General features: G+C 41.1%; 1 protein-coding gene across 1 annotated transcript; it reads right to left on the bottom strand.

The window, feature by feature from the left end:
* Positions 1-1,000: 1,000 nt before the first annotated feature.
* On the bottom strand, positions 1,001-25,109 carry MICOS10 (mitochondrial contact site and cristae organizing system subunit 10). The gene is made up of 4 exons (XM_090024121.1): positions 24,999-25,109; positions 5,715-5,762; positions 4,038-4,147; positions 1,001-1,240 (listed from the first exon to the last, which is right to left on the bottom strand). Exons 1-4 carry the CDS (start codon positions 25,063-25,065, stop codon positions 1,232-1,234), a joined length of 234 nt encoding a protein of 77 aa, XP_089880247.1. The 5' UTR covers positions 25,066-25,109; the 3' UTR covers positions 1,001-1,231.

The following is a 25,109-nucleotide window of genomic DNA, read 5'->3' as shown; positions in this document are numbered from 1 at the left end:
TTATCGTTCTTCTTTCTGCCTGGCTCACCATGGAGCAGAATAAACTTTCAATACAGGAAATATCAGTACTGGCCTTTAACGTCAGTGTAAAAATAACCAGCATAGGAATAAATAAGATGACTCCTCGCAACTTCCTCCCTTCATTACATAGGATGCCCTGGTGGTTACACATACCTCTGGAGAGGGGCAGGAAACTTTGTAACTGCAAGGATTCCCATCTTACCCTGCACAAGGCCAGCTTACAGCAAATGCCTCAAGAATAGTTCTTAGCAGAGAGAAAATTAGGAATTCCATGGGTTCAGGGGCTAGTTTTGCTGGGTGGAGATGAGGTGAAAAGAGACTAAAGACGAGGAGCCAATAAATGAGAGGAACTTGAGAAAGTGTTCTACAAAAACCAGGGTGAACGTAAATCTCTGAAGAGAAGCTGGAACAATGAATTTCCAAGCCCCATCTGTGTCCCATTCCCAGGTATTAAAATCTAAGGCTGCTCACAGAGAACAGGGGTGTAAAAACCATCAGCCCAGAAGTAAGCTCTCTGCCAGATGGCTCAAGCATTGCTTAATTAGCCCACTATGGAGGGCAAGTTTCAAACCTAGCTCACTCCCTGACCCATGAAGGCTTCAAGAAGCAGCATCAGTTCTCCAAGCCAGGCGCACTATTTTTCTCTTCCATCTGTTTGCAGAGGACAGAATTCCTCTCCTAAAGGCCACTGCTGGATAGATATGGATAGAAATATTTTTGCTCCTCTAACGCTGGCACAAGCAGCAGGGGGCTTATGGGTGATTTATGAGGTGGGAATATTTCTCTAAACTGTATGCTGGGGGGGTGGGAGTTGGGGGGAGGGCTGCCTTTGAGAGTGGGGAGGAACACATGACGGCTGTTGTTTCAGAAGGACTCGCTCACTGGCTTTTACCAGGTGGTCCCAGCTGGTGGGAGTTCAAAAGGAGTCCTCTCCTTCCATTCACATACGCCAAAAGGCCAAAAAACAAGGGAGCCCATGTTTATTTTTGTTATTTATTTCTCAGAAGATCTCCTTCTTGCACTTTCCAGACAAAAAAAATACAAAACAAGAGACAGAGCATTGTTTCAAATACAGAAACAAATACAGTTTGTTGGAGTATAAAGAGTTACTGGTAGCAGTGTGCCAGAAGAACGGTGGCTTATTCCAGGGGCACTTCAATATTCCTGAGGAATAACCATGATTTCTCCTTTCCTCCCACTGGGATATTAGTCACTGTTCCTGTAAAACAAGAAAGCTCACATTATAAAACTTCACATCCTAGAGCACCTTCCACCACCCAAGAATGTCAAAGCAAACAGCTGTGTCTCGTAACACCCGTGCGAGGCAGATCTGAACCAATTTTCGTAACTACACCAAAAGCAATAACTACAGTCAGAAACAGAAATGCATTGCAAAACTAGGAACAACCAGGACTGCCCAAGTGTCTGCTTCATGCTTTGTTGTGTGCATGCACACACGCATCATCATCCAGATACAGTATAAACCTCACGCAGGAATACAAACAAAACGCAATGTCCAGGCTTGTCCAAGATTGTAGCAGCAACAGAACCAGAGACTGAGGGCTCAGTATTTATTTGCTGGGTTTTTGGTTGTAGCTGTGCTGGTCTAAGGGCACAGGCAGGCACGGGTCGCCTGAAGAAGGGTGACTGTGCCTGAAAGCTTGCTAAGAACTTGTTTCCAACTACTCAGTCGGTCTAATAAAAGCTTAGACCGAATCAAAGAACCTTGCCAGTATTTACTTTGAAGTTTCAAATCGTTCCATCAAGGTCACAAACACCTAACCCCAACTAAGAAAACCTCCATCCTATACTCAGGCCACAAATATGAGTCAAGCAAGTGACTGAACTGAAAAGCTATGAACTACCAACCTGAGAGCAGTGGAAGCTGTCTGACTATGGCTCAAGGAACTAAAAAGGGGGTTGCTTAATAGAGAATTAGCAGAATTGTACTACATATTTTTGAGGATATTTAGGGGCAGTGTCTTGCTTTATAGACATCGCCTATGTACAGGTGATAAACTCCCTCCTCGCTCATTTTAATAACCAAAAGAGATGGACGTTTCACTGCTACAAAGTTAGAATCAAGTTCAAACTTGAGCTCAGAAGGAAATGGGGTGCCCAGCTCATGAATACTGGATATTTTGGAAGTTCAACTAAAATTCCTGACAGTCGTTTGCAAAGTAAAATCCTAAAAGAATTTACTTCAGGTCAATCTAAATGTTTCATTTAGATGAAAAACTTTTTTTTTCTTAAAAAGAGTTGTTGTACTACAATTAACCAGAATTTCAACACTCTCTTTTTAACCAGCCCACTAACATTTGTTGGTGCTTTGACACTTTCAGAACATCCCAACTCAAAATTGCCAAAAAGCTTCTCAGCACTTCAGTCAAAGAAATTCACCTCCTCCTTGCAGGAACTTACATGTTTCAAAACTACGATTTTTTTCAACAAGCAAAAAAAATTGTCCAAAGAACTGCATAAAAACTTTAATTAAAACATTATTTGCTAAGGGGGAAAAAAAACCAAAACAGATGAGCATGATAATGCAACATTTTCCACAGTCCTAACCATCAGAAATGAAATAATTTTGTTTTAATAACCCTGGAGCTATTATCCATGATTATATGTTTTGGAGAGAATTAATATTAACCATTAGATGGATTTGTCTGCTCCTTCCCTCCCTGTAAAATGCTCAGATTATTTGAGCCAGAGGAAGCTAATGGAGACAGTGTGCTGGAAACTATTTGCCCAACTCTGGTGCTGTGCAGGCAGCTGCGCTTCTTCCTTCGAGTGTCCCTCTGATTACCTCATGCTCAGTGGGACCACCCTCGCCACAGAGCAGAGATTATTCCTTAATACTAATCTAAACCCTTGCCAGGCTAGACGCAGACTTAGTCTTCTAGTGCCCAATGTTCTCCAGTGGTTTTACTTTGCCACAACAAGCATCTTCCAGTGGACACAGTGTTTTTCAGAGTATTTGAACAGAACATTTACTCAGTCTCTTCAAACCAAAGACATCTCATCAGTTTATTTTAAGATTCAAGACTTCAGACTAAAGAGATTCCCCACAACAGACTTGTGTTGAACTAATACACTTCAGAGCAAATATTAAACACCGGTTTAGACGAGCAACATCTAGTCCTAAAAAGTTACTGGGCGGCATTTAGGAGCATTACTTCGCTGGCATAGAAAGGGTAGAAACACAGAGTGCCCGATACCCAAAATCACCTACTTCTCCAATATACAATGAAAGTCTGTTCAATGTAAATAACTGCGCTACAATCACCCGGACAAAACTTTTCTAAGGAAAGGTTTTGAAATAGAAGTGTTTTCTTGGACTGCACGAGTTTGTTGAATGCTAACCCTCCAATAAATGCAGGGAATGCCAGACTTTGTATTCCTGATTGTCTAATAGTAAAGACAAGCAGGGGAACAACACTTCCAAGCCTTCTGTGGCCACCATTGCACCCTTTTTTACAGGGTCATTTTAAAGTCTTCTGGCAAAGTCTCTATGTGGGTCTTTCTGAGCACATATAAGAGAGCATTCCTAAAAAGTACACCATTCTACTCCTGTGTCATTGCAATGCTTTCAGCAATATATTCCTTCACAAGGAGTTATAATGCATATTTTGTGATCAATGATGCTACCTGCAGCAGAGTATTTCCTAGCAAATGTGTCTGTATGACTGGAGTCATAGTATTTATGGCTAGATTCATTTTCCAGACTTTTCAATGTGTATTTTGTTACATGCGCTTTTACTTGTGAGAAAACCACCTGCAGCATAAATGGATCCTGGAAAAATCTAGTACCCTCATAGGAGCTGGAATGTAATAGATGTGGTAATTTGTGAAGTCAAAGAGCATACTGATTATTTTAAAGCCCTTACAGTCTGATAAGAACATAGCACACAGGATTTCTCTTTGGGTTTGTCTTAATATAGTTTCTTCTATACTCTAGGTGAAGGTACGAATCTTTAATTAAGTACTGAAGAGTGTCTAGATGTACTGGTACTTACTTTTACAAATTTGCCATGGAGAAGATATGGAGATTGGAAGTCATGTTGACAATTGGAATAAGCCATTCCTAATCCCAAGCCTGACCCAAAAGCAATAGGCCACGTCTTTCCTGGGGGCGGGGAACAAAAGATACCAAAAAATTGGGCAAAGCTGCTTGCTTGTCAAAATGCAACAAAAACTTCTTACCCAACCTAAAGCCAAGTTACTACAAGACAGGGACTGTCCACATCAGGTTCTATGAATTCCAAAACTTGCTAAAAAAAGCCTAATTTAGAAAGTAATGTCAGAAGGCAAAAAATAGCAGTTAGGGCAGGGGTGGCCAACCTGTGGCTCTGGAGTCGCATGCAGTTCTTCAGAAGTTCATATTCGCCTCCTTAAATCTTTGCGCTGGTCACTGTGTGCTCGTGCAAAGATTCAAGGAGACGCACATTAACTTCTGAAGAGCTGCATGTGACTCCAGAGCCACAGGTTGGCCACCCCGATTTAGGGTCTTATGTAAATATAAATCAAAGTCACATTAACGCATACTTTGCACGTATATAGCACTTCTAATCCAGGGGTCTCAAAGAATGCTACAAACCTAGACTTCACACCAGCCCTGTCAGGGAAATATAGATAAACAGACCAGCCTGAGCAGATTCTCAGCTGGTATCATTTGGTATAGATAGCTCCACAGATTTACATCAGTTTACACAGGCTGAGGATCTGGCCTGTTGTCTCCGGATCTTCCAGATAATATCTGTCCTTTCTACATGCAAGACTTTGTCTTTCATTGCTAGATTGATTCAAAATCTGTAATTCAAGAGGGGTTTTGTTGTTATACAAGCATCTACGGTAATAAAAAAAAAGAGGGTTCTGTGATTTGAACTTAATTAGCAGAGCAGAACCCAGCCCATTCAACGAAACCCTTTTTGGCTCTGCAACATTGACAGAAGTGGCAAACACTTGCTATTTTTGCTGTAGACTCTTTCAGGCAAAAAACTGGCTTTAGTGCTTGTATAAAAACTTACCATACAGGGAACAAAATCCTCATTGCTGTTCTTGCAATCGCCAAAGGACCTAGGGAGAGCAATTCTGACTAGGCATGCAAGGTTTACAAAGCAGCCGTTTCCCTAAAAAAGTGGAATCCATCGTAAATCAGAACAGCTTAAGTGTTCTTGTGCAAACAGAACTTGCCAGTTTGTGTTCTGAAGGCATGCACCTTCAGTGCTTGCAAAGGATCTGAAGTCAGGCACAGCATGTGCTCTGTCACCTGTCTTACAGTTGAGGTTTATGCCATTACCAAGAAAGAGTCATTAAAGGAGAAAAATTAAGATTAGCTAGGGAGAAAAATTGTGTGCATTAAAACCCTGACAGAACTGGCAAGGGCTGATGTCTATTCATGCACGTCATTAGTTTTTAAGTACAGGGTCTACTGCAGTGCCAGGACTTTATAATCAGAAGTCTGACTTCATGCCCAGCTAAAATTTTGAGATGGTCCATACATAGTGACCTTGTTTAACACCAGTTAAGTCTTGGTAATTTCACTTCCACTAATCTGTCTGGATCAGTAATGGAAGAGTTGGCATAACACTCCAATTCACATTTACATGCTTCAAAGGGTTGTTTAAAAAGTAGTACATCCACAACAGATTACGATTCTGAAATCAAATAGTCAAGAAATGGGACACACTTACTTTTGAAGAAGGTAACTGAGAAAACAATTCCTAAACCAAAACCAGCACCTGTAAAAAATAAAAAGGGAAGTATCATAAGGAGAGAGTTTGAAAATAAACAGTAATGGAAGTAGATTATTTTTTATATTCCTTGTTCTGGCTCAAGAATGCTACCCCAATTAGATGCACGTATCCATAGAAAAATGGTGTAGGCTATACATAGGCTTCAAGTTCTTTGTTGCTTAAAATTTAGCTTTTGCAGACACACACATACGACAATCCTATCCATGGATGTATCAGAGACTGCAGTGGTTTTTTTTATATACATATATTTTCCCCGCATCTCATTAGTTATAAACAAACCTTGGACCCCATGATGAACTCTATGAAAAAAACTGTCACCCTCAGCCAAGGAATCGGCCTGTATTTGGCTTGCTGTCATTGGATGAGACGCTTAAAAAGATCAAGGACACAGATTTGCTTTAGGTTTGCAAGCGACTATCAGAAGTACTTCTCACTGCTCCAACATGTGTCCTCAGAGCAGCAAACTTTGATGGCTGATATTATTCTATATCATGCAAAAGAAAGCTTGGGGCTGTTTATCTTTTATACCCACACCATTCATTAAGCAGCGGATTTAAAACAGGTTCGGAAGGAATGATTCCTTACATCCCAGATATATGACACGTAGTTTGAATTGTAGCAGCTCTGCATCACCACTATGGAACCATCTTACCTTGTTTAAAAAAAAATAAAGCTTTCCCTTGGGCAATGCATATTAAGAAGTTTCATGTGGGGTGGTTTTTGCAGTTTCAAAAGGCATTAAATAAAAGTTAAAAAATTAAGCCCAAAAGAGTAAATTCTGCCTTTGGTCATTCCCATGCAAGTTGCCAAAGGATTAACAAGACATCCAAGAGCAAGATTCAGCCACGTATGCACTTTAAAAAATTGAAAAAAGTCAAAGAAAGAGAAAAAAGAAGAAAACAAAATGTTGCCGCGTATGTCTGAAAGAGCATTGGGCTTGAATTCTCCTGTTTGGATGCAAAACAGACCCAGCATACTTAAGGGCCAAGAAGGCTGATAACTATTAAAAAGAACAGTTCCTGCTGCAGGGACTACTACAGAGCAAACACTGCAGGACTGGACTTAAGAGTATACTGGCACCAGGCTCGGTTGGACATTGGAAATACTTCCATACCACTAGCCCTTTTACAGGACATCCAAGTTCCCCTTTTGGATTCCTTCCACTTCCCACGCTGACTTTTACTATTTGCAATGAAAACATAATAAATGAAGCTTCCACTGCTTTATTACTCTTTGCTCCAATTAAACAGCTCTGTACTTTGCTGCCTTAGCTAATGGTTAGTGAAGCATTGCAAGTGCTTTTTTTCATTGGGAAAAAAATCCAACCAAAATGGTAAATATTAGGAAATGAGATAACAATTTGATCTTAGAAGAAACAGAAAGACATGAAAAACCTGACATTTGTGCTGAAACAGGTCAAGTTATCCAGTTGTACTAAGGAGCTAGAAATTGGAATCGTTTTTGAAAGCTCCTGTCTTTTCAACATCGTTTGAACATAGTTTCCTTAGATACAGCTATGACAGAGGTAATGTTACCAGGATATTATGGTTTCAGGACAGAACTACCAAACATACAACAGGGAAGTGATCCTGACATAAGTCCCCTAGACATGTTAGCAACTGAACATTTTATAGAAGGTCAGGTTCTTGCTCTTTTTTTCATCTTCTGCAGATTACAAAACTGAGGAGGAAAGGGGGAAACCATATCTGAGTTCCTCTGTTGCTTGGTTAGACTTTCAGGTATTTTTCTCCGTTTGATTTACTAGTAGGTACAATCATTGTTAAAAAGTGCCTGCCACGGGATTCTGATTGCTCAAAGACACATAGAGCTTATGCTGAAAGTAGGAGAGAAACAGCAGGGTCATCATTCACACAGGATGAGGGGGTAAAAAGCACCCTGTTCAAATTGCTGATGACACTAAGATGTGGGGGGATGTGGGCACTCTAGAAGGGAGCAATAGGCTACAATCAGACCTAGACAGGTTACAGGGGTGGGTGCATGAGAACAGGATGGGATTCAGCACTGACAAGTGCAAAGTGATGCACCTGGGGAGGAACAACCGGCTCCATACCTACAGGTTGGGGAACTCCCCTCTTCTCAGCACGGAGGCGGAAAAGGATCTTGGAGTCATCATTGACTCCAAGATGAACATGGGCCGGCAGTGTGGGGAGGCAGTCAGGAAGGCCAACCGCACCTTGGCATGGATCCACAGATGCATCTCGAGCAGGTCCAGGGAGGTGATCCTCCCCCTCTACGCGGCACTGGTCAGGCCGCAGCTGGAGTACTGCGTCCAGTTCTGGGCGCCGCACTTCAGGAGGGATGTGGACAACATGGAGAGGGTCCAGAGGCGGTCCACTCATATGATCAGGGGGCAGCAGGGCAGGCCCTATGAGGACAGGCAGCGGGACCTGAACCTTTTCAGCCTCCACAAGAGAAGGCCGAGGGGGATCTAGTGGCCTGTTACAAACTAGTCGGGGGGACCAGCAGGCATTGGGGGAGTCCCTGTTCCCCCGAGCACTGCCAGGAGTGACCAAGAATAACGGTCACAAGCTGGCGGAGGATAGATTTAGGCTAGATCTCAGGAGGCGCGACTTCACGGTTAGGGCAGCTAGGGTCTGGAACCAACTTCCAAGAGAAGTGGTGCTGGCTCCTACCCTGGGGATCTTTAAGAGGAGGTTAAATGAACACCTTGCCGGGGTCATTTGACCCCAGCACTCTTTCCTGCCATGGCAGGGGGTTGGACTAGATGATCTACACAGGTCTCTTCCGACCCTAGAAACTATGAAACATTTGCCCCAAATGGAGTTTCTCTTCTGTAGCTCTGCAATAGCACAGCTGGTGCTGGCTCTGATAGAAGGTTTATGCTATTAAGGAGAGTTACTAATCTTGAAGAATCCATCACACGAATTCATGAAATGGACCAACTCTTTGGCCCCCAGACCCAGGGCTCCTTTTTAATCTTTTTCCAACCATATGTAGCCAAGCTGCCCCTTTGTTCTGGTCTGACTGCTGTACCAGAATATCTGAATTTGAACAGCAAGTGATTACTTCAAACAGGCAGGCAAGACAGCATAAGGCATCAACTGAACTGTCCAGCTTAGAAGGCTTGTCACGCAGCAACGCTGCTTCACGCTTCCTGTCCAACGAGGGATTCTTTCTGCCAATCCAAACAATTTAGCTAATCAATGAGAAATGATTTACAGAATGAGAAATTCTGTGTCATCTAAATGCAATGCCCAAGAAGTTATTACTGTCACAACATTTTCCATGTTACTGGTCAAACCCATATTCTTCTTGCCAGTGCTGTGGTAAAGCAGTTTGTTTTTCAGGTTATGATAATGAGGAATTATGTATTTAAAGGACAAAAGGTGGGGGAGAAATAAACCAAAAGTTGTATTAAATGTTTCTCCTCATTACTGTAATAGCCCCTGAGACTCCTCTCTAATCCCTTCCCTCTCCACTCAGTCACCAGCCTCTGGAGGAGTATTAAAAATACCTCATCAATGCTGCTTCTTACTGGCTGATAGGGAAGCTGCAGATTGAACATTAGAGGAAGACCATACTGCCTCTACCTGGACTCAATGATCTCCCGAGGTCCCTTCCAGCCCTAATGTCTATGAAATCTATGAAATTATACAAGGTCAGGAAAGGAGCCGATATCTTCCACAGGGCAACAAACCACCGCTGGACACACCAGCTAGTGCACTGTAGACGTTTTAAGGCAAAGAGAAAATGTGCCCCTAAAGGAAGCTTGGTGGGAGCCAGGTGAGAATGGTATTAAGCGCAGCACATCACCCGGAGAACCTGGTAGAGGAGGCACCTTTGGAGCTCTAGTTATTTGGATTGCTGGAATTCAAACATTTTGCTGCGGTGACAAGCACGCGTTCCAGGAAGGCGATCTGGGATTTCTGACCGATTCCCATAGCATGACATGGTGACTGTGTTCAAAGCTACTTTACCCCACCCTTTCCCAGCTGAAAGAGGAAAACAGAAAATTAGTTCTAGAAAATGATGTCAGAGATTTGGATTAGCCTGCTGATCTAAGGCACATGGAAGGGAGTCCAATTGCTAATGCTTTCTGTTATCTGTGTGAGGAGGAGATTGCACAAATGTAAAGCCAAAGAACAGGAGATCTGTTTCCCTGAGGGCTGGTCCCCATCCCAAAGGTTGTCAAACTTCACCTTTATCCCTCCTGGGGCGTGGGTTAGGAACTATGCTGATCTCACAGCTGGAGGTGCCGTGATGAGGAACCATAAAAACACTCAGATTTTCTGCCTGCCGACGCAAACCAATATTTATGGGGAGCCTGCTTTTTACTGGTTGGCTTTTCCCAGTAAACATTGGTTTGAACTTAAAACCAGAAGCCTTAACTACGTTTAAGTTTTTGCCCTGGATTGGTAAGAAACTGTTGCTGTGGATAACTTCTCACCCATCTTCATCCCACTAGGAAGTATTTGTGGTTATGTGGTCTTTCCTGTGTCTCCAAGAAGAACGGGGCATAAACCAGTCCCTCTTGGAAACAAAAGGAAACAAAAGTCATGCATTTTGCTTTAATTCTATATAAAGTTACACAAGAGATAAACAATGGCAGAGCCTGCTGATGAGTTTTACAGGTTCAAGTTCTCACATGCTCAATTTCCTTTTAAAAAAGGCAACATGTTGCTTCAAAGAGCCTCCCACCTGATCAAGGGACACTAAGTCTGCAGCTGTTTCCACTAAAGATCGGCACCTCTAGGCCAGGCTTTAACTTCATAACAATAAAACATGAAAGGTTTATCTTACAATAAAAACAAACGAACACAGAAAAAGCAGAGGGCTTGATCTGTGCTGGGCAGCTCCCCCCACCCGACCCCTTGTTGCACGACAGGCTCTTCGGAGGAAAAGGCCACAGGAAAGAGTACAAAGCATTTTTCACCTTCTATGACAGCTTTAAATGTTTAACTAGAAAAACAGCCTCTTCGGCCCTGTCCATCATTTCAGTTTGAACCCATTTACAGGCAATGCTGACAGGGAACATTAAGGATCCATGCACATTTTTCTTTTTTAAAATGTTCCTGCCTGACAGTAAATGCTGTTGATACACAAGCAGGACCATACGGAATTGGGATTAGGCACGAAGCCCGGTCTCCAGAAGCTCATCTCTATACTTTTTTTGGCTCGTGTGCTTTCAGAGAGAAATATCATCATACCCAAAAATCAATCTAACACACACAACAGCACGTGCCTTATACCCAACAGGACGTCATAAAAGCGTCTGGTAGATAAACAAGAATCTCCAGGATGGACTCATGCCCCAACAGTCCATCTGGGAAAAAGGGTTTCTATAAATTTATCAGTGCTCCCTCCAATGCATGCGGTTGCCACATGAGCTTTTCTAATCTGCTGAACCAACTGCAGGCTTAAGCCATGACAAAGCCAGCCACACCTAGATGAGTTTTTCTTCTTAGCAGTCAGTTTGAGACTAAAGGTGAAAAGATTAAAACACACTCATTCATAGTTGGCAGCTGCTGTTATGGCACTTGTTAGAGCTTTTTCAGTTGTTAAATACAATTTTCTTTTGTATTTAAACAACTCCCACCTGGAGACAGATGCAAAATACTAAGCTGCAAGCTCCCTCCCTTCAGGTTTTACTCTTTTACAGAAGAGCTAAAATAGTAAAAATGAAAAATAAGCTGCTGGAAAGCAGCTACTTAGTTCTAAGAAAGTAGTGGCCAGCATGGTACACATCAAGGCCTCTGGAGACGGCAGGATTCAGGGATGTGTCTGGGGCATCCAGCCCTTGATACATTTAGCCAGAAAAAGGACAATAATCCAAATAGCCAACTCTTTCAAAAAAAGCAAGACATTCAGTACAACTCCATTGTCTTGGTGAGATGGTGGTGGCAGCAGCTTCAGGGCAAAATGGGAGTTTTCATCCATCCAATTAAACTACTACTTAAACAAATGACTATTGCTAAAGAAGAAACTAAATTTCAGAGCAGTATGTTCCAATGAAGTATTGCTACTGCAGCTAGGCAGAGTACGAGAATATTTTGGGGGGTAATTCAGAAAAACTGAATGTTATGTGTAAATGTCGTTTGTGGACCATTTCTTAGTCAAAATTAAGACACTGTACCCTCCATTTTCTCTGTCCCTAAAATAAAGACATTTGGCAAGACCCATAGTCAATTGTGCCAAAATATGGCAAGGTACCTTCATAGGTCAGAGCCTCCAGAGCAGTATTTAGCAAGAATTAAGTTTCTAAGAACTAGTGCTCATTTAATAAAGGTGCTTAGAGTCCAATTTCAGAATAAAAATAAATTTAACAGACTCCAAAACTACATTGCTTAATCCTTTTGTGGCCGGAATCTGATTTTTTTCCAGTAAGTGCCAATGCCTCAATGGCTTCTTTTTAAAGTCTTTTTTCTCTCTCCCCTGTTGTGTGGATTATTTTTACAGAAAATAGGGCAAAATGAATGATGGCACATGCAAAACAGTGAAACTATATACAAAGTCCTCACAAAAATGTATATTAAAGCATTCAAGGAAAAAAAAAAAGACACAGAAAAGAGTTTGGGTTTTTTTTGGTCTGGACACAGTAATCTAAAATACTAGAAATAATAGGATAAAAAAGTTCTGGTATTAGTGTAATTAAACTGGTATCCCTTTTAAAAAAAATAAATACAATAAACCCCCCCACTCATGATTTCCAGAGGACCACCTCTGTCAACATTTCTATCCAAAAGCCAAGTTCAGACACACATGTGAACCTGCACCTACTATATAACAGCTGTTTCCATGTGTGGAGATAAAATTGCTGGCCATCTCACTTTCCAGATATATTGACAGCAAACAGGTACACCTAGCAGTACAAGGCATTTAATCTCTCTTCCAATGACACTGAACAGGTTAGTGGAGCAAAAGGAACACAGATTTCCCCATGTCCTCCAGAAAAAGAGGAAGGTAATTGGAAACGAGCAGGGAGAGGTCAGCAGACCAGTAAGACAGCATTGCCTTTTGTCCAGGTTGAGACCATGTCTACACTGAAGTGCTCTATTAAGCACTCCTGCTGTGGCACATACTACACTGCTACAAAATTCAGCTCTCCCATATACCTGCAAACCCTCCCCCATTGCTTCTCAGCAGAAATGCAGTTTTATTCATATAATGCCATGTACACTTGGAGCTTCTTCCAACCATATTGGTCACAGATCTCACCTCTGCCAACACAGCTTTGCCAACAGAAGCCTGTAGTGGCAATGTAGCCTGACATCCATGGATAATTTAGAAGGAAAAAATGTTACAATGGTTACTCACTTATTAAAGGAAATGCCATGGAAAGAAGCCCGAATCCTCCCCGTCTCCAGCGAGGAATTTATAATTTATGAGGACATGTTCCAGGAGCCCTTAAGTTCCTCAAAATTCTTTACACAAGTTTGATACATCAAGGAACCAAGCGCCAGGAAACATTCCCACCTGCTGGTATCCTGTCACCGGGACAAATAAATGAGTGAATAGTTCAGGACACAATTTGACTGATGTTTCTTTCCACTAGCTGGCTGGCCTTTATGGCAACGTCACAGCCACATACTGTCTTCCAAAAGCTTCACTACTGGAGCTTCACTGTTGCAGTAGTGTAGAGGACCAGGGAGTCAGGGCATTTGGGCTTAACTTCCAGCTGAGCAGACCTTACCTTCTAAAGCAGGGTTTGCAGTTGGCTGAACCAGTGTGGGGATCATAGTTACAGAACAAACCCAGTTTTCCCTTCTCTCCTAGCAGAGGTCTTCCATCTAGAGCTGTGGGGTTAGACATAAAGTCCAAGCAGGGCTCTGATCTAGCTCCTGCTCACAAACTTTGACTAATTAGTTGAACAGATGCCCAGTCCAGAACTGAAGCCACTGTACAGCTCCAGTTCCAGCGGTAACAGAAATGGAATAGTCTTGGTTTCACACATTTCAGTCTTCTCTGTCCTCATGCAAGACATCATGCAAAAGGAGTCAAAAGGCCCCTTTCTTCCCTCCTTGCAATTTGAAACCAAGTCCTCCATTAGCTGCAGTACAACTGAAGGGAACAGGAGTAAGCAAAAACAGTAGACCAAAAAAAAAAGTTTCCAATGGATGCCCTTCCATCCAAAAAGAGTCTTCCAAGCAAGATATACAGTATATGCAAAAGGACAAAAAAAAAAAGTTAGAGGGGGAAGGGAAGAGATTAAAATCACTTAATTTTAGGGACAAAATGGCATTCAGAATTTAGCTACCATTTGATTAGCCATTGCCAAAACACAAACAAAAAAATCTCCCCCTGTCTTCCTACTTCAAGTTCTGTAATCCATCAAGATATGCATTGCTCCAACATTAGAACATTTAACAATATGCAACTGAGGTGGTGAAAAAGCCTACATCAACAGTTAGCCAAGATATGCTCCCATCACCCTGCTACAGCTTAGCGATTAAACAATTGATGGCAAGGATGAAACGCCTGCAGATTGAACAGCCAGGGCATGCTGAAAACAGAGCCGTAAACAAACGTCTGTTGGGCACTTGGCAGTAAAATACAATGTTGTGTTTGTTTGTGCCTTTGCCAAAGTCTCCAATGACCTACACCTATGGAAGAAAAATGCTTGTAGTGGTAGGGGGTGTCAGATCTAGCATTTTTTTTCATAAGTCAAAATAAAAATGAATATTCTGATATCTGGTTTTATGTCAGGAAAGGAAGATGCGAGTTGTGGCAAAAAACAAACAAACAGTAAGGACAAGAAGTTTTCTAACATCTGAAGTAAGTTGGGTTGGAGGCCCAATCCTGATCCGATGGAGAGTGATGGAAGTCCCTTTTACCTGTCTTCCAAAGTCAAAACCTGTAAGGCAAGTTCATCAGAGGAATAGTTTGGACAACGAGAAGAATGAGACCTGCTTCTAAACCTACCCGCTCCGATATCAAGCCACGTTTCCTATTATTATCAAAAACCAGTCCTGAAAGATTAACCGTCCAGTCCCTATCAGCAGCATGTTAAGTTTTTTGAGGCATCTTTAAATGACATGTTGAAATTTGCTGAATGGATATTCTGCCCAACGTTTTTGTCTGTAGTTATTCAAAGCAGTAATAAAAATCATTTGAGATTTCAAAGTAAAAAGGGAGACTAGACGCTCTTACACAAAACAAGGGAGCAATGAAAGAAAGGCACTGTCAGACAGTTTTACAAGATTCTTATTAACAGTAAGCATGCACAGCTAAACTTCAAATCGAGCAGCAAAATAACACTTTTTGTTTAAACAGAAGTTGACATGATACTATCCCACTGAAACTCTAGTATGAATAGAGTAAGCTCCTAAACCTACAGTCTACTATTTTATATGCAGCTAGTTCTTGAGTTCCTCCAATAAAACCAATTTTTACTATTAGCAGCTGTCCTAACATTTATGTTTGAAATACACTGGTACTTCTAATCTTCTAAATTTCCATTCAGTTTTATGGATTCAAGTTCTGAAGAGTCGCACTGTACAAATAAAAAAAAGACAAAGCCGAAGTCTACCATTACTATATCCACCAAATGAAACAGCTTCTTAGCTAGTGTTTAGACCCACCTTTCAATAGACTACATGTTGAATAGTCATGCGTCTTCCTCCTTTTATATTTTTTTATCACCATAAATGTGCACTTCCCTAACACAAGTCAGTGAGGCTGACTATCCAAGCAGCTGAACACCTGTCTACCAATTCATACTGACCCATTTTTACTGATAAACTTACCCACTGTTCAGCACAGCACAAGCATGCATGAGATCCAACTATGACTTTTGCTATGTAGAGAGCTTCCTAGTCTACATCAGGAATGGCATTTGACTAGAGTAGAAGTAGAAAGCCTATAGCCTAGAGGTTGAATTTGGCATGTTGTATGTGTGGCTGAATGACACATGCTCCGTTATTAAAAAGCTCAAAAAAAGTTTATGGCCCTCATGGCTACAGAGATAGTTTTGTAATTATACAAAGCTGCAAATGCTTTAAAATGTCAGCTTACTTCCAGGTATGTTACATGGAAAGCTCTATAAACAGCTCAGTTTTCAGAAGTCCTGTTGTTACAGGAAAGAATGTTTTTGGCCCATCTTCAACCCATTCATAACTGTAGGCAGGATTACCAAGAACTGCTGACACTGCAACCCAGACAATGGATCTCTGCAAATCATTCAAACTGTAGAATGACACTGAACAGTTCAAGATGTTACCTTTAGTATTAAGAATGAAATGGACAGGATGAAGTGAGTCACGAGAAACCTCACTTCAATTATAACAGAAACTAAAGTGAAAAGTGCCTTTTTTCTCATAAACAAAGTTTCTATTAAACACAGATTAGAAGCATTTCTCTCTCAAATGTCAAAACAAACAGAGGATTAGAAGGAAATGAGTATTACTACTCCAGTCACTATGGGTTATTTATGAGCTTTTAGGTTGAAGCTTGGTCGTGTACAGGCATATGTTGAAATAGTAAAAGATCTCCTCTAAATAAGGCATTTCAATATAGTAATTTGAAATGTCTGCCAAGAAACAAGAAGCTTTCCCAAGGTTCCCTTCTTGTAAGAAATGGATTATGGTGTTTAAATCATTTACCTCACTTAAACATTTGAAAAATCCTCTAATACGATTTCAAAGAGGGGCCGTGGCTGTTTTATATGTTGATGTTCTCAGGAACAATAAGAAACAGGTGTTCAACCTAGTATCCTTTATGAAGACAAGGCAGGAAATCTTTCATCCATTATTGTCACTCCCACCAAATATACATTAAAACTCTAGCATGATGACTAGAAGGTAAAGAGTAGTTCAGAAATGGAAGGTGGGGCATTTATTTCCCTGTCTTCAAAAATCGCAAGAATAGTTTGTAAGATCATCTGGATGAAAAAAGTTCTAAATAACCTTAAAATCTGCCATAATATAATTTCAAGTAAGACCTTGACACTACTTAGTTTGGTAAGTGCAGGACTAAGTACACTCACTTATACATCCCATAATTTCATAGTGTAAGCTTTTATGCCACTTTCAACCTATCGGTTATCAAAAACATCAGTGTGCAAAGTCAGGTCAAGATATAAATTTACTTTTCTTTTTTTAAGCATGTCACTTATGGCTTCATATATTTAAAAGTGAAGACAGAAAGATCCTGTTCTTTCACATTTCACTCAGCTGGATAAAGGCGGACTATGAAGATATTAAAGTGACTAGCCTCACTTTGTGACCCTTGCACACCAGCGTTAATAGAGAATTCAGCTTGAGTTCAGATTATTAGGGTCTTTTTAAAAAAGCCAGTCAGTCAAGGAATAAAAGTTAACTTACTGTAATGTACTGTTTTCTCCTGGAGGCAGGAGAAATCCTGGCTGACTTCAATGCAGCCAGGATTTCACCTACTGGTTCCTCATTAATGCACTGATTCTACAATGTTTTGTTTTATTAAAAAATAAACAGTTTGGCTCTCAAAACAACACACGCATGCATGGATGCGCAAGTCATTTGGCCTCAAAGCAGAGGCATTATTGTCCCTTAAGGAAGGCTATGTCTTTGCTTGCCAGGGGCCAGAATGAGATAAGATTAGCAAATTGGAAAGGAATGGGGGCCCTTAGAAGTCAAGATTTGAGCACCAGCACATACCAAGAGTGTGTGGCAAAAGAACTGTGTGCATAAACTGGAAATACATAAGGAATCAAGGAAGCTTAATTCCTAGGATTCATGAGAGTGAAGAAGAGCGAAGAGGGTAAGAAGGCAGCAGAAGATTCACGACAGGTCCTAGCAGTCTATTTTCTGAAGAACACAGAAGTTCAGGGCAATGGATCAAATGCAGAAAAGCTGCCAGAAAAGTGAAAGGCAATGCCAATGATTCAGGAAGTCAGCAGAATGACCTCTATCTTCAGTTTGCTTGATTTATTAAGGCAGCTTGCTTTAGGAAAACCTAAAATGTTTTGACAGTGACATTAGTACATCAAAGCCAAAAGAAGAAAGAAATATAGAACGTTATGGTTGTCAATGCTCCTTTTACTGAAAGGAACAATTCAGTTGATTTTCTTTTTTATGAGCCAGTCACTCTTATCTAAACTAAATGGTCAAAGCCACTCCCTCCATCAAATACACATTTAGAAAGCAATGTTTCATGATAAGCAAAAAAAAAACCTTCCTGACACCCACCACCATAAGGGTAAGCAAGTGAAACTTGTGTCTGATTTGGTAAATGTTCTTGACAATTCTGCAAGGAAGAGGATGGGTAGTTGTGGTTGGTAACCCAGGTGAAGCCAGAGTAGATCAAGCCACCTGTGAAGAAACTCGATTTCAAAGAAGCAGAGTTTAAGCGCGTCGTCACGTAGGCTCATTCCCCACAACCTGGCAAAAACAATTCATTTTGTCTGTATTATGATAATCAAGTTAAAACCCAATTAAGTGTAGTTTAAAGACCTGAGTGGACATACCTAAAGATTCAAAACACCATTCACACTTCCTAAATAAACTGCTGCCTAAATTGCAAGTAAAAATCTGCTCCTAAACTTATGAAAAATACGGGAAAAAGCACGTTATGAGATGCACACTGAATACTGACCCAGGAGTCACAATTAAAGTATTGCAGTACAAGTGGATATGTATAAATATATATTTTAGTCATTTTACTTGTAAAAATTCCAGGAACTTAATCTCTAACTAAAACAATACAGCATAATTATAAATAAATTGGCTCGCACAACTGTAGAGGAAAACATGACAAACTAACACAAGACAGAGGACAGGCTGTACAGGTCCCAGCTATATGTCTGACACATGCAAAACACACATCCCTGTATACCATAACTAATGAAGACAAGGCAATAGTCATTGCTGGCTTGCTCCCCAGCTGCATTCATAAAAATTGTGCCTTATATCCAGTATCCCACAATTCCAAAAGAACCTGGAAAACTATCCAGCAAGCAGGACGTGAGAAGTTCACAGCTTGCCTTTATTTAGATTATGACAAAATGGGAAAATTATACAGAGCTGTTCACAATGTTTGCTTTTCCCCTAACCATCACTTAGAAAAAATGTTGATGGCAATAAAAACAAGGTTTTTTTTAAATGACTCCACAATTAGTGGTGCTAACCTTATCATAAAAGCATGTTATTTCCAACCCAAGCTTCAGCACTGTATTAGAAAATAATATTGCTAGACAAGAAACCATGGGCTACCAAAATGTCTGTGGTATCCCACATAAATGACTTGACCAAGATTTAAGTTCTTCATTTTCAAAAAAGGCTAAAACTGCCCTTTATTTTTAGAAATTAAGTTAGCACTTGGAATACTAGGAAAAAAGGGGATTATTGATTTGACAGATTTAGAAAATGACATTCTTTTTGCAAAACAAGTAAAACTTGGGAAGGAGCTCAGTTTCCATGCCCATGCAGCTATTAGTCTCTCTGCAGGGGCTTCAAACAGGTAATGAGCTTTGTTAATAGTTTGTAACTTGACTGGAAGGCACTGATGTTAGGCACCAACTCACTTGACACCTAACAGATACTGCTACTTCCCATCACCATCAACTAGGCACTAGCAAGCTACAGAACTCTTATGGACTATAGAGAAATATGATTTCCATAATTACCAGAACAGTGCTTATAGTTAAGTTTTTATACTGTATTACTATGATAAGCACCTGTCATCCAGGTAACAACAACTAGTCTAAGTGTTAGTCGAGATAAATCCAACCTCAAAATTAGTTAACTTTGTCCACTTCTGGGCCTCTCACTTCAAGAAAGATGTGAACAAATTAAGAATCCAGCAGAGAGCAACAAAAATTATTAGAGGTCTAGAAAATATGACAAGTGAGGAACAGCCGAAAAACTAGGATTATTTAGTATGGAGAAGAGAAGATGGGGTAGAGCTTTGATAACAGTCTTCAAAATACATAAAGACTGGTTATAAAAGGAAGGAGACAGACTGTTCTCTGTGCCCACAGGGTAAAGGACAAGGAACAACAGTTCTAAGTTGCAGCAAGGGACATTTAGGTTGGACACTAGGAAAAATTCTCACTTTGATGGAGGTTAAACATTGGAACAGGTTACCCAAAGATCCTGTGGAATCTCCACACTTGGATGTTTTTAAGAGATGGTCAGGCAGACGTTTAACTGGGATGGTTTAGTCAGGGATGATCCTACCTTGGGCAGCGGATTTACCAGACGATTTCCAGAGGTCCCTTCCAAACCTACTATTATGTAACTTTTTGTTTTGCTCTCTACTCTTCCTGCAATACTAGAGTTCTATTTTTTAATTGTTTTAGACCTACTTAATCCTAGGATTTGTTTTTAACTTGTCCATTTTTCATGTACCCTCCCTAACAGCTAGCTACTAAAGCAGCTGCCGTAGCACCAATATACTCCGTTATGCCCAAGATGCTAGCGATTAGCTGAAGAAACAGAGTAAGAGTAGAAGATGAGAGGTCTGATTGCAACAGGCTCATTCTTTGTAACTAGAATGTTAATATTCAAAAGCTTTATTATTTTCACTGTAAGACACCTACATGGTACTCATGACTGTGAAGCAAATGCAAGGCCCTGCCTGATTATTTCATTATATGTTCAGGATAGATGGCACTATTCTAGTTAATTTAAAAGACCATGACATTTTAAAGGGACAACACACTGAATATTCATCAGCATGAAAAACTATCCTCTTTAGGTCTTTTAGATACTGACTAGATTTCATAATACTGATAGCATCTAAGTTTTATACCAGTCCAGTGAACTCTACAGATCACAGTGTCAGTCACTGACTGCAAGTTTCTTTATAGGTTACTCCAAGTTTTATTATTAAATATAAAAATCTTTCAAAAATATCTCTGGCTTGCATTCCTGCAGGTAATCCCTCGAGTAGTATATATCCAAGAAAAGTGCAGTATTAATTAGAAGTGAAAATTTACAAAAGAAATCTATTTTCTGACCACTGAAAACAAGACAAGGGAAGACCACTCCTGAAATACACTAACCTCTAGCTCCCTTTCAATTTCCTGCAATAAGGTTTTGGAACCATGTCATAATCACACATAACAAGCCATTACCTAATAAGTCAAGTCTCATTTTCCATTTATTCAGACCCATTTCATTTTGTGTTTTTTGGTTTACTCTACCGAACAGTCTTGCACTACTAAATTCGGATTGCTAATTATCAAGTGACTTTACTAGATGAAACAAAAACACGAAAGAGATTTCCTGGAACTCTTACTGAAATATTATCTAGAATCAACAACTGCCCAAATGTTAATTTAATTGTATAAAAATAAGCTATGTTTTCAAGTAGAAAGGCATTTTGGAAGATAACACGAATTTTGAAATAAAAACATTTGGCATAGAATGATCATTTACTGGACCACGTTGCTTCTTTATGTGGTTGTAAAGGGATGTGTTCAACAATGGCACCAGAATTCCCTGCTGCTGTGTAGTTTCCTGCTTGTTGAACACAAAATGGTTTCATTGCAAAATGCCATGACTTTGAGACACTCATACAAAACAACTGTTTTTTTTCCCCCCCCCGGTATAAATCATAAAAAACTGCAGCTTAATTGACTTTAAACTATTGTTTCAAGAGCAGCATGGTCTAGCAACACAAATACAGGCCTAGGATCCAGGAGAGTCCAACTTCTATTGCCAGTGCTTTCATTAACATGCTGTGCTTGGTATAATCTTTTCTGGGTCTGTTCCATTTTTAAGTATTTGAAGTGTAAGAATCTCTGTAGTGTGAAATGGGGATCCCATCACAACACTTGAAGCTTGAGGTACTACACCACCTGCAAGATCAGCCTTTTAAATGCACAGAGCTTTGCATTTTCAAAGTGTGATAAAGGGTGCCAAGTATCACTCAGAGAGATCTGAATGTACTAACGAAATTGGGGCATTATGCCTACTCATAAACGTACATCTAATTGGCGAGTTGTTACTGCTTTGAGACTGAAAGGACTTTTATCTCAGATATTGTCGTAACAAGTTTTGCGAGGTGTTAACATAATTAAATAATTAAAACATCACTTAAGTGAAAAGCGGTAGGCTTTTGGCATACAATTTCCTACCTGTATTTTTTTCTTCAAAGAAAGGAAAATAATAAACAGAAGTTCCATATGCAGCTGTTACAAATGCTCTGTTCTGTATGCATCACTGGTGAAGTTTGAATCCAAAACCTTTGGTACTGCCTGAACTAAAAAACTAATTATATTAGCTGACAGCAGCAAGAAGCTGCTATCCCATATACAAGAACACAAGCTTTCGGTGCCAAATTCTGGGTCTAGTATACAGCCATGCGAAACGTGATCAAGTTTTCTCCACCCCCACTGCAGGAGTCGCGGGGGGAGCTCCTTCCCCATGGAATACCGCTAAGACTGGAAATCAGATGGGCTATTGAGGTCCTGTGCTCAGTCAGGGCAAGGCCTGGACCAGCTCTATCCAACTCTCCTACAAAGGTTGCCTACTTTTAGGCTTCCTGGCACAGCACAGTGTTACTCCAGCAGCACTGACAAGGCTTTAAGCCTTAGTTTAGACCATTCAAACTCAAGATGTAGCAAGCCTAAGTTTTGCCAACAAAATGAACATCAGTTGGGTTGTACCACAGACAACCCTGAATGGAATATTGTGGGACAAGGAAGAGACATTTCTCTTGCCTTAAGGCTTCTTCCCTGACAAGTTTCAAGGGCCTGCTACACACAATGGAACTTTCAAAGCTTTCTCCAAAAAGGGAGTTCTTTGCAGCATATGGCTACTCTAAGAAATGGAAATAAGAAAATTCAAATGTTCCAATTTTCCAATACTCCTCCTTCCAATCTTCTTTTTTAAAGGCCTAAATTAATTTTAGAGAGGTACATATTACTTGATATGTGATATACAATCCATACGGAATTTAACTGTAAGATTGCTTTAACAACTACTAAGATTCCTCAAGGAAATATGCGCAAAAGATTATCTTAAAATAAAAAAAAAATAAATTCACTTTTCAAATGATCCTGAATAAGTCTTTTAAAGATACTGAGCTGATGCTAACACTTTTTAAAGCGGTTGTAAAAAACTCCCAAAAGGATGTATTTGTTTTTAAATGACCTAAAAACAAATACTAATGAGGATATACAATCCACTCATTTCTTAGCCAGTGCAAAATCCTGGTTCCACTGAAATCAATGGGAGTGTCAGTGACAAGATTTCACTCCAGGAGGGCCTATAGTTTCAACAAGAAGTAATACCCAATAGAACTTAATATGAAGTACATTCTTAAAGTCCTTACTGAACTTCAGGAAGTTATTTCACCCACTTTTTAAATATAGAAAAGCTATCTTCTCTAGTTTGGAATGACATCATTTGCTCCCCTTGGAAGCTTTTGTAACATCACTGTCATTGATGATATGCTATTTTAGCATGGAGGCTGTTCCTCTGCTAAGACTTAATATACTGGTACTATGGTTTCTTACAGATTTCTTATTGGCTTGCTTAGAGTTAAAACTGCCTTATGTAGCTTCTATTAAAGACCATATCCTGGCCACCATGTGAAGCCTTTATATACATATAATCGTGTGTGTGTGCGCGCGTGTGTGCGCGTGTGTGCGCGTGTGAATAATTAGATATACAAATGAAGTGTCTACCTCACCATAGAATGAATATGTCTCTTGTATCAATGCACCAGCTACTTCTTTGTTGTTACATATACCGTTTAAACATATACTTACCATGTACATAAAATCTGTTTCTACAGTTGCAAAACTAAGAGCATATGGCATACTTACTCAGCATTTATTTAAGAACAAGTTACCCTTTATCTGCACGGTGATACAAACAAGTTTGCAGAAACAGATTTTAGGAAACCAACACGGATCATTACTGAAATTAACGAAAACATGGTCCAGGGAACAGCAGAACCTCAAAGCCCTAGCAGCATCAAACCACTGTATTATACTTCTTTTCGGGTCTAATGCTCAGCAAGAATAGGGAGCTCTACGTCTCTGACAGATCTTATGATCTATAAGGGCCCTTCCAGACCCTAACAACTATGAAACTGATCTTCAGCAAAGAGTTGCCAGGAGTTTAAAAGTAGGCTCCACTGTCCATGACCATTACTAGGAAGCATCTCAACCAGAACGGAAAAAGCACAAGATAAAACGATAGCGTAAGTGTGATGCTACAGCTGCAGTGGTCCAGAAATGATGCAAGAGGCAAGGATTTCTCGGCATGATTGCTGGTGCGATGAAAGCTAAGTTGCTGGGATGAAGTCAGACAGGCTTCCAAATGCAAGACCCAAGGAAAATATCTTTTATGAGACTGTCATTGGGATAAAGAGAGAAAAGCTCGTGACAGCAAGGCATTCTTCCCCGGGCCTTGCATTCGAAAGCTGGTCTCGCTTGATTCTAACAACTTAGTTAGTCCAATACAAGATAACTCTGCCGCTGGGATCGAGCAAGACCAGCTTTTGATGGCAAAAAAATATCGAACCATTGTTTAACTAAGAACAATGGCCACAAACTGATGGACAGCAGATTTAGGTTGGACATTAGGAAGAACTTCTTCACAGTGAGGGTGGCCAGCATCTGGAATAGGCTCCAAGGGAGAGGGTGCTCTCCCCTACCCTGGGGGTCTTCAAGAGGAGACTGGACAAGCACCTGGCTGATGTCAGTGCTCTTTCCTGCCCAGGGCAGGGGACCAGACCTACTGAGGCCCCTTCTGACCCGAACATCTGTGAATCTATGAACCTGACGATTTGACAGCTCGCCTCACTCAACACCAACAACATTATCAGTCATTTTTACTGGGCTAATGAGGCTGCTGGGACCCAGCAATGAGGCTAAGTTAGGAAACCTTGCCTCGCCCTCAAAAAGCTCGTCTGGCTTGATCGCAGCGGCAGCACTCTGCATTATCATGGGATCAAGCCAGACGAGCTTTTGAGGGCCAAGCAAGGGGGATTTTCTTTCGACAACACCGTCTGTCCAATAACAGCCGGACGCGCTCTCGAGGAAAGAAGGCCAGCACATGAACACTCGTTTGGCCGGATCCCAAGGATGCTGCCGGCCCCATGACAGGTGAGGGCGGAAGAAACCCCTGCGTCTCGGTCCCACGCCCCCGGGCGACAGGGAGGGGCCCAGGGGAGCGCGCGGGCTCCCGGCCACAAGGTGCCCCCGGGCCCCAGCCTCAGAGCTGGGCCCCAGGGCAGGACCGGGGATGGAGGAGCGGAGCCCGCTCCTCACAGCGCCGGGGGTGCGGACGGGCCCCGCTCAGCCCTTACCCAGCTTGACGGCCGAGTCGGCCAGGCAGCGGTCCCACTTCTTGCCCAGGTCGCTCTCCGCTGCCATCTTGCTCCCGGCCCCCGTCACCGCTCAGTCTCGCGAGAGTTGCC

Source organism: Crocodylus siamensis, chromosome 12, assembly GCF_052110815.1.
Source record: "Crocodylus siamensis isolate JL-2025a chromosome 12, ASM5211081v1, whole genome shotgun sequence".
Lineage (NCBI taxonomy): Eukaryota > Metazoa > Chordata > Crocodylia > Crocodylidae > Crocodylus > Crocodylus siamensis.
The sequence above is the reverse complement of the archived record's forward strand: the minus strand, read 5'-3'. Positions and strand labels throughout refer to the sequence as shown.

Coding starts and splice junctions, on each gene's coding strand:
- MICOS10 (XM_090024121.1), bottom strand. CDS start 25,065: ATGGCAGCGGAGAGCGACCTGGGCAAGAAGTGGGACCGCTGCCTGGCC. Junction 5,763..24,998: donor CGACTCGGCCGTCAAGCTGG/GTAAGGGCTGAG, acceptor TATTTTTTACAG/GTGCTGGTTTTGGTTTAGGA. Junction 4,148..5,714: donor CTCAGTTACCTTCTTCAAAA/GTAAGTGTGTCC, acceptor CCCCGCCCCCAG/GAAAGACGTGGCCTATTGCT.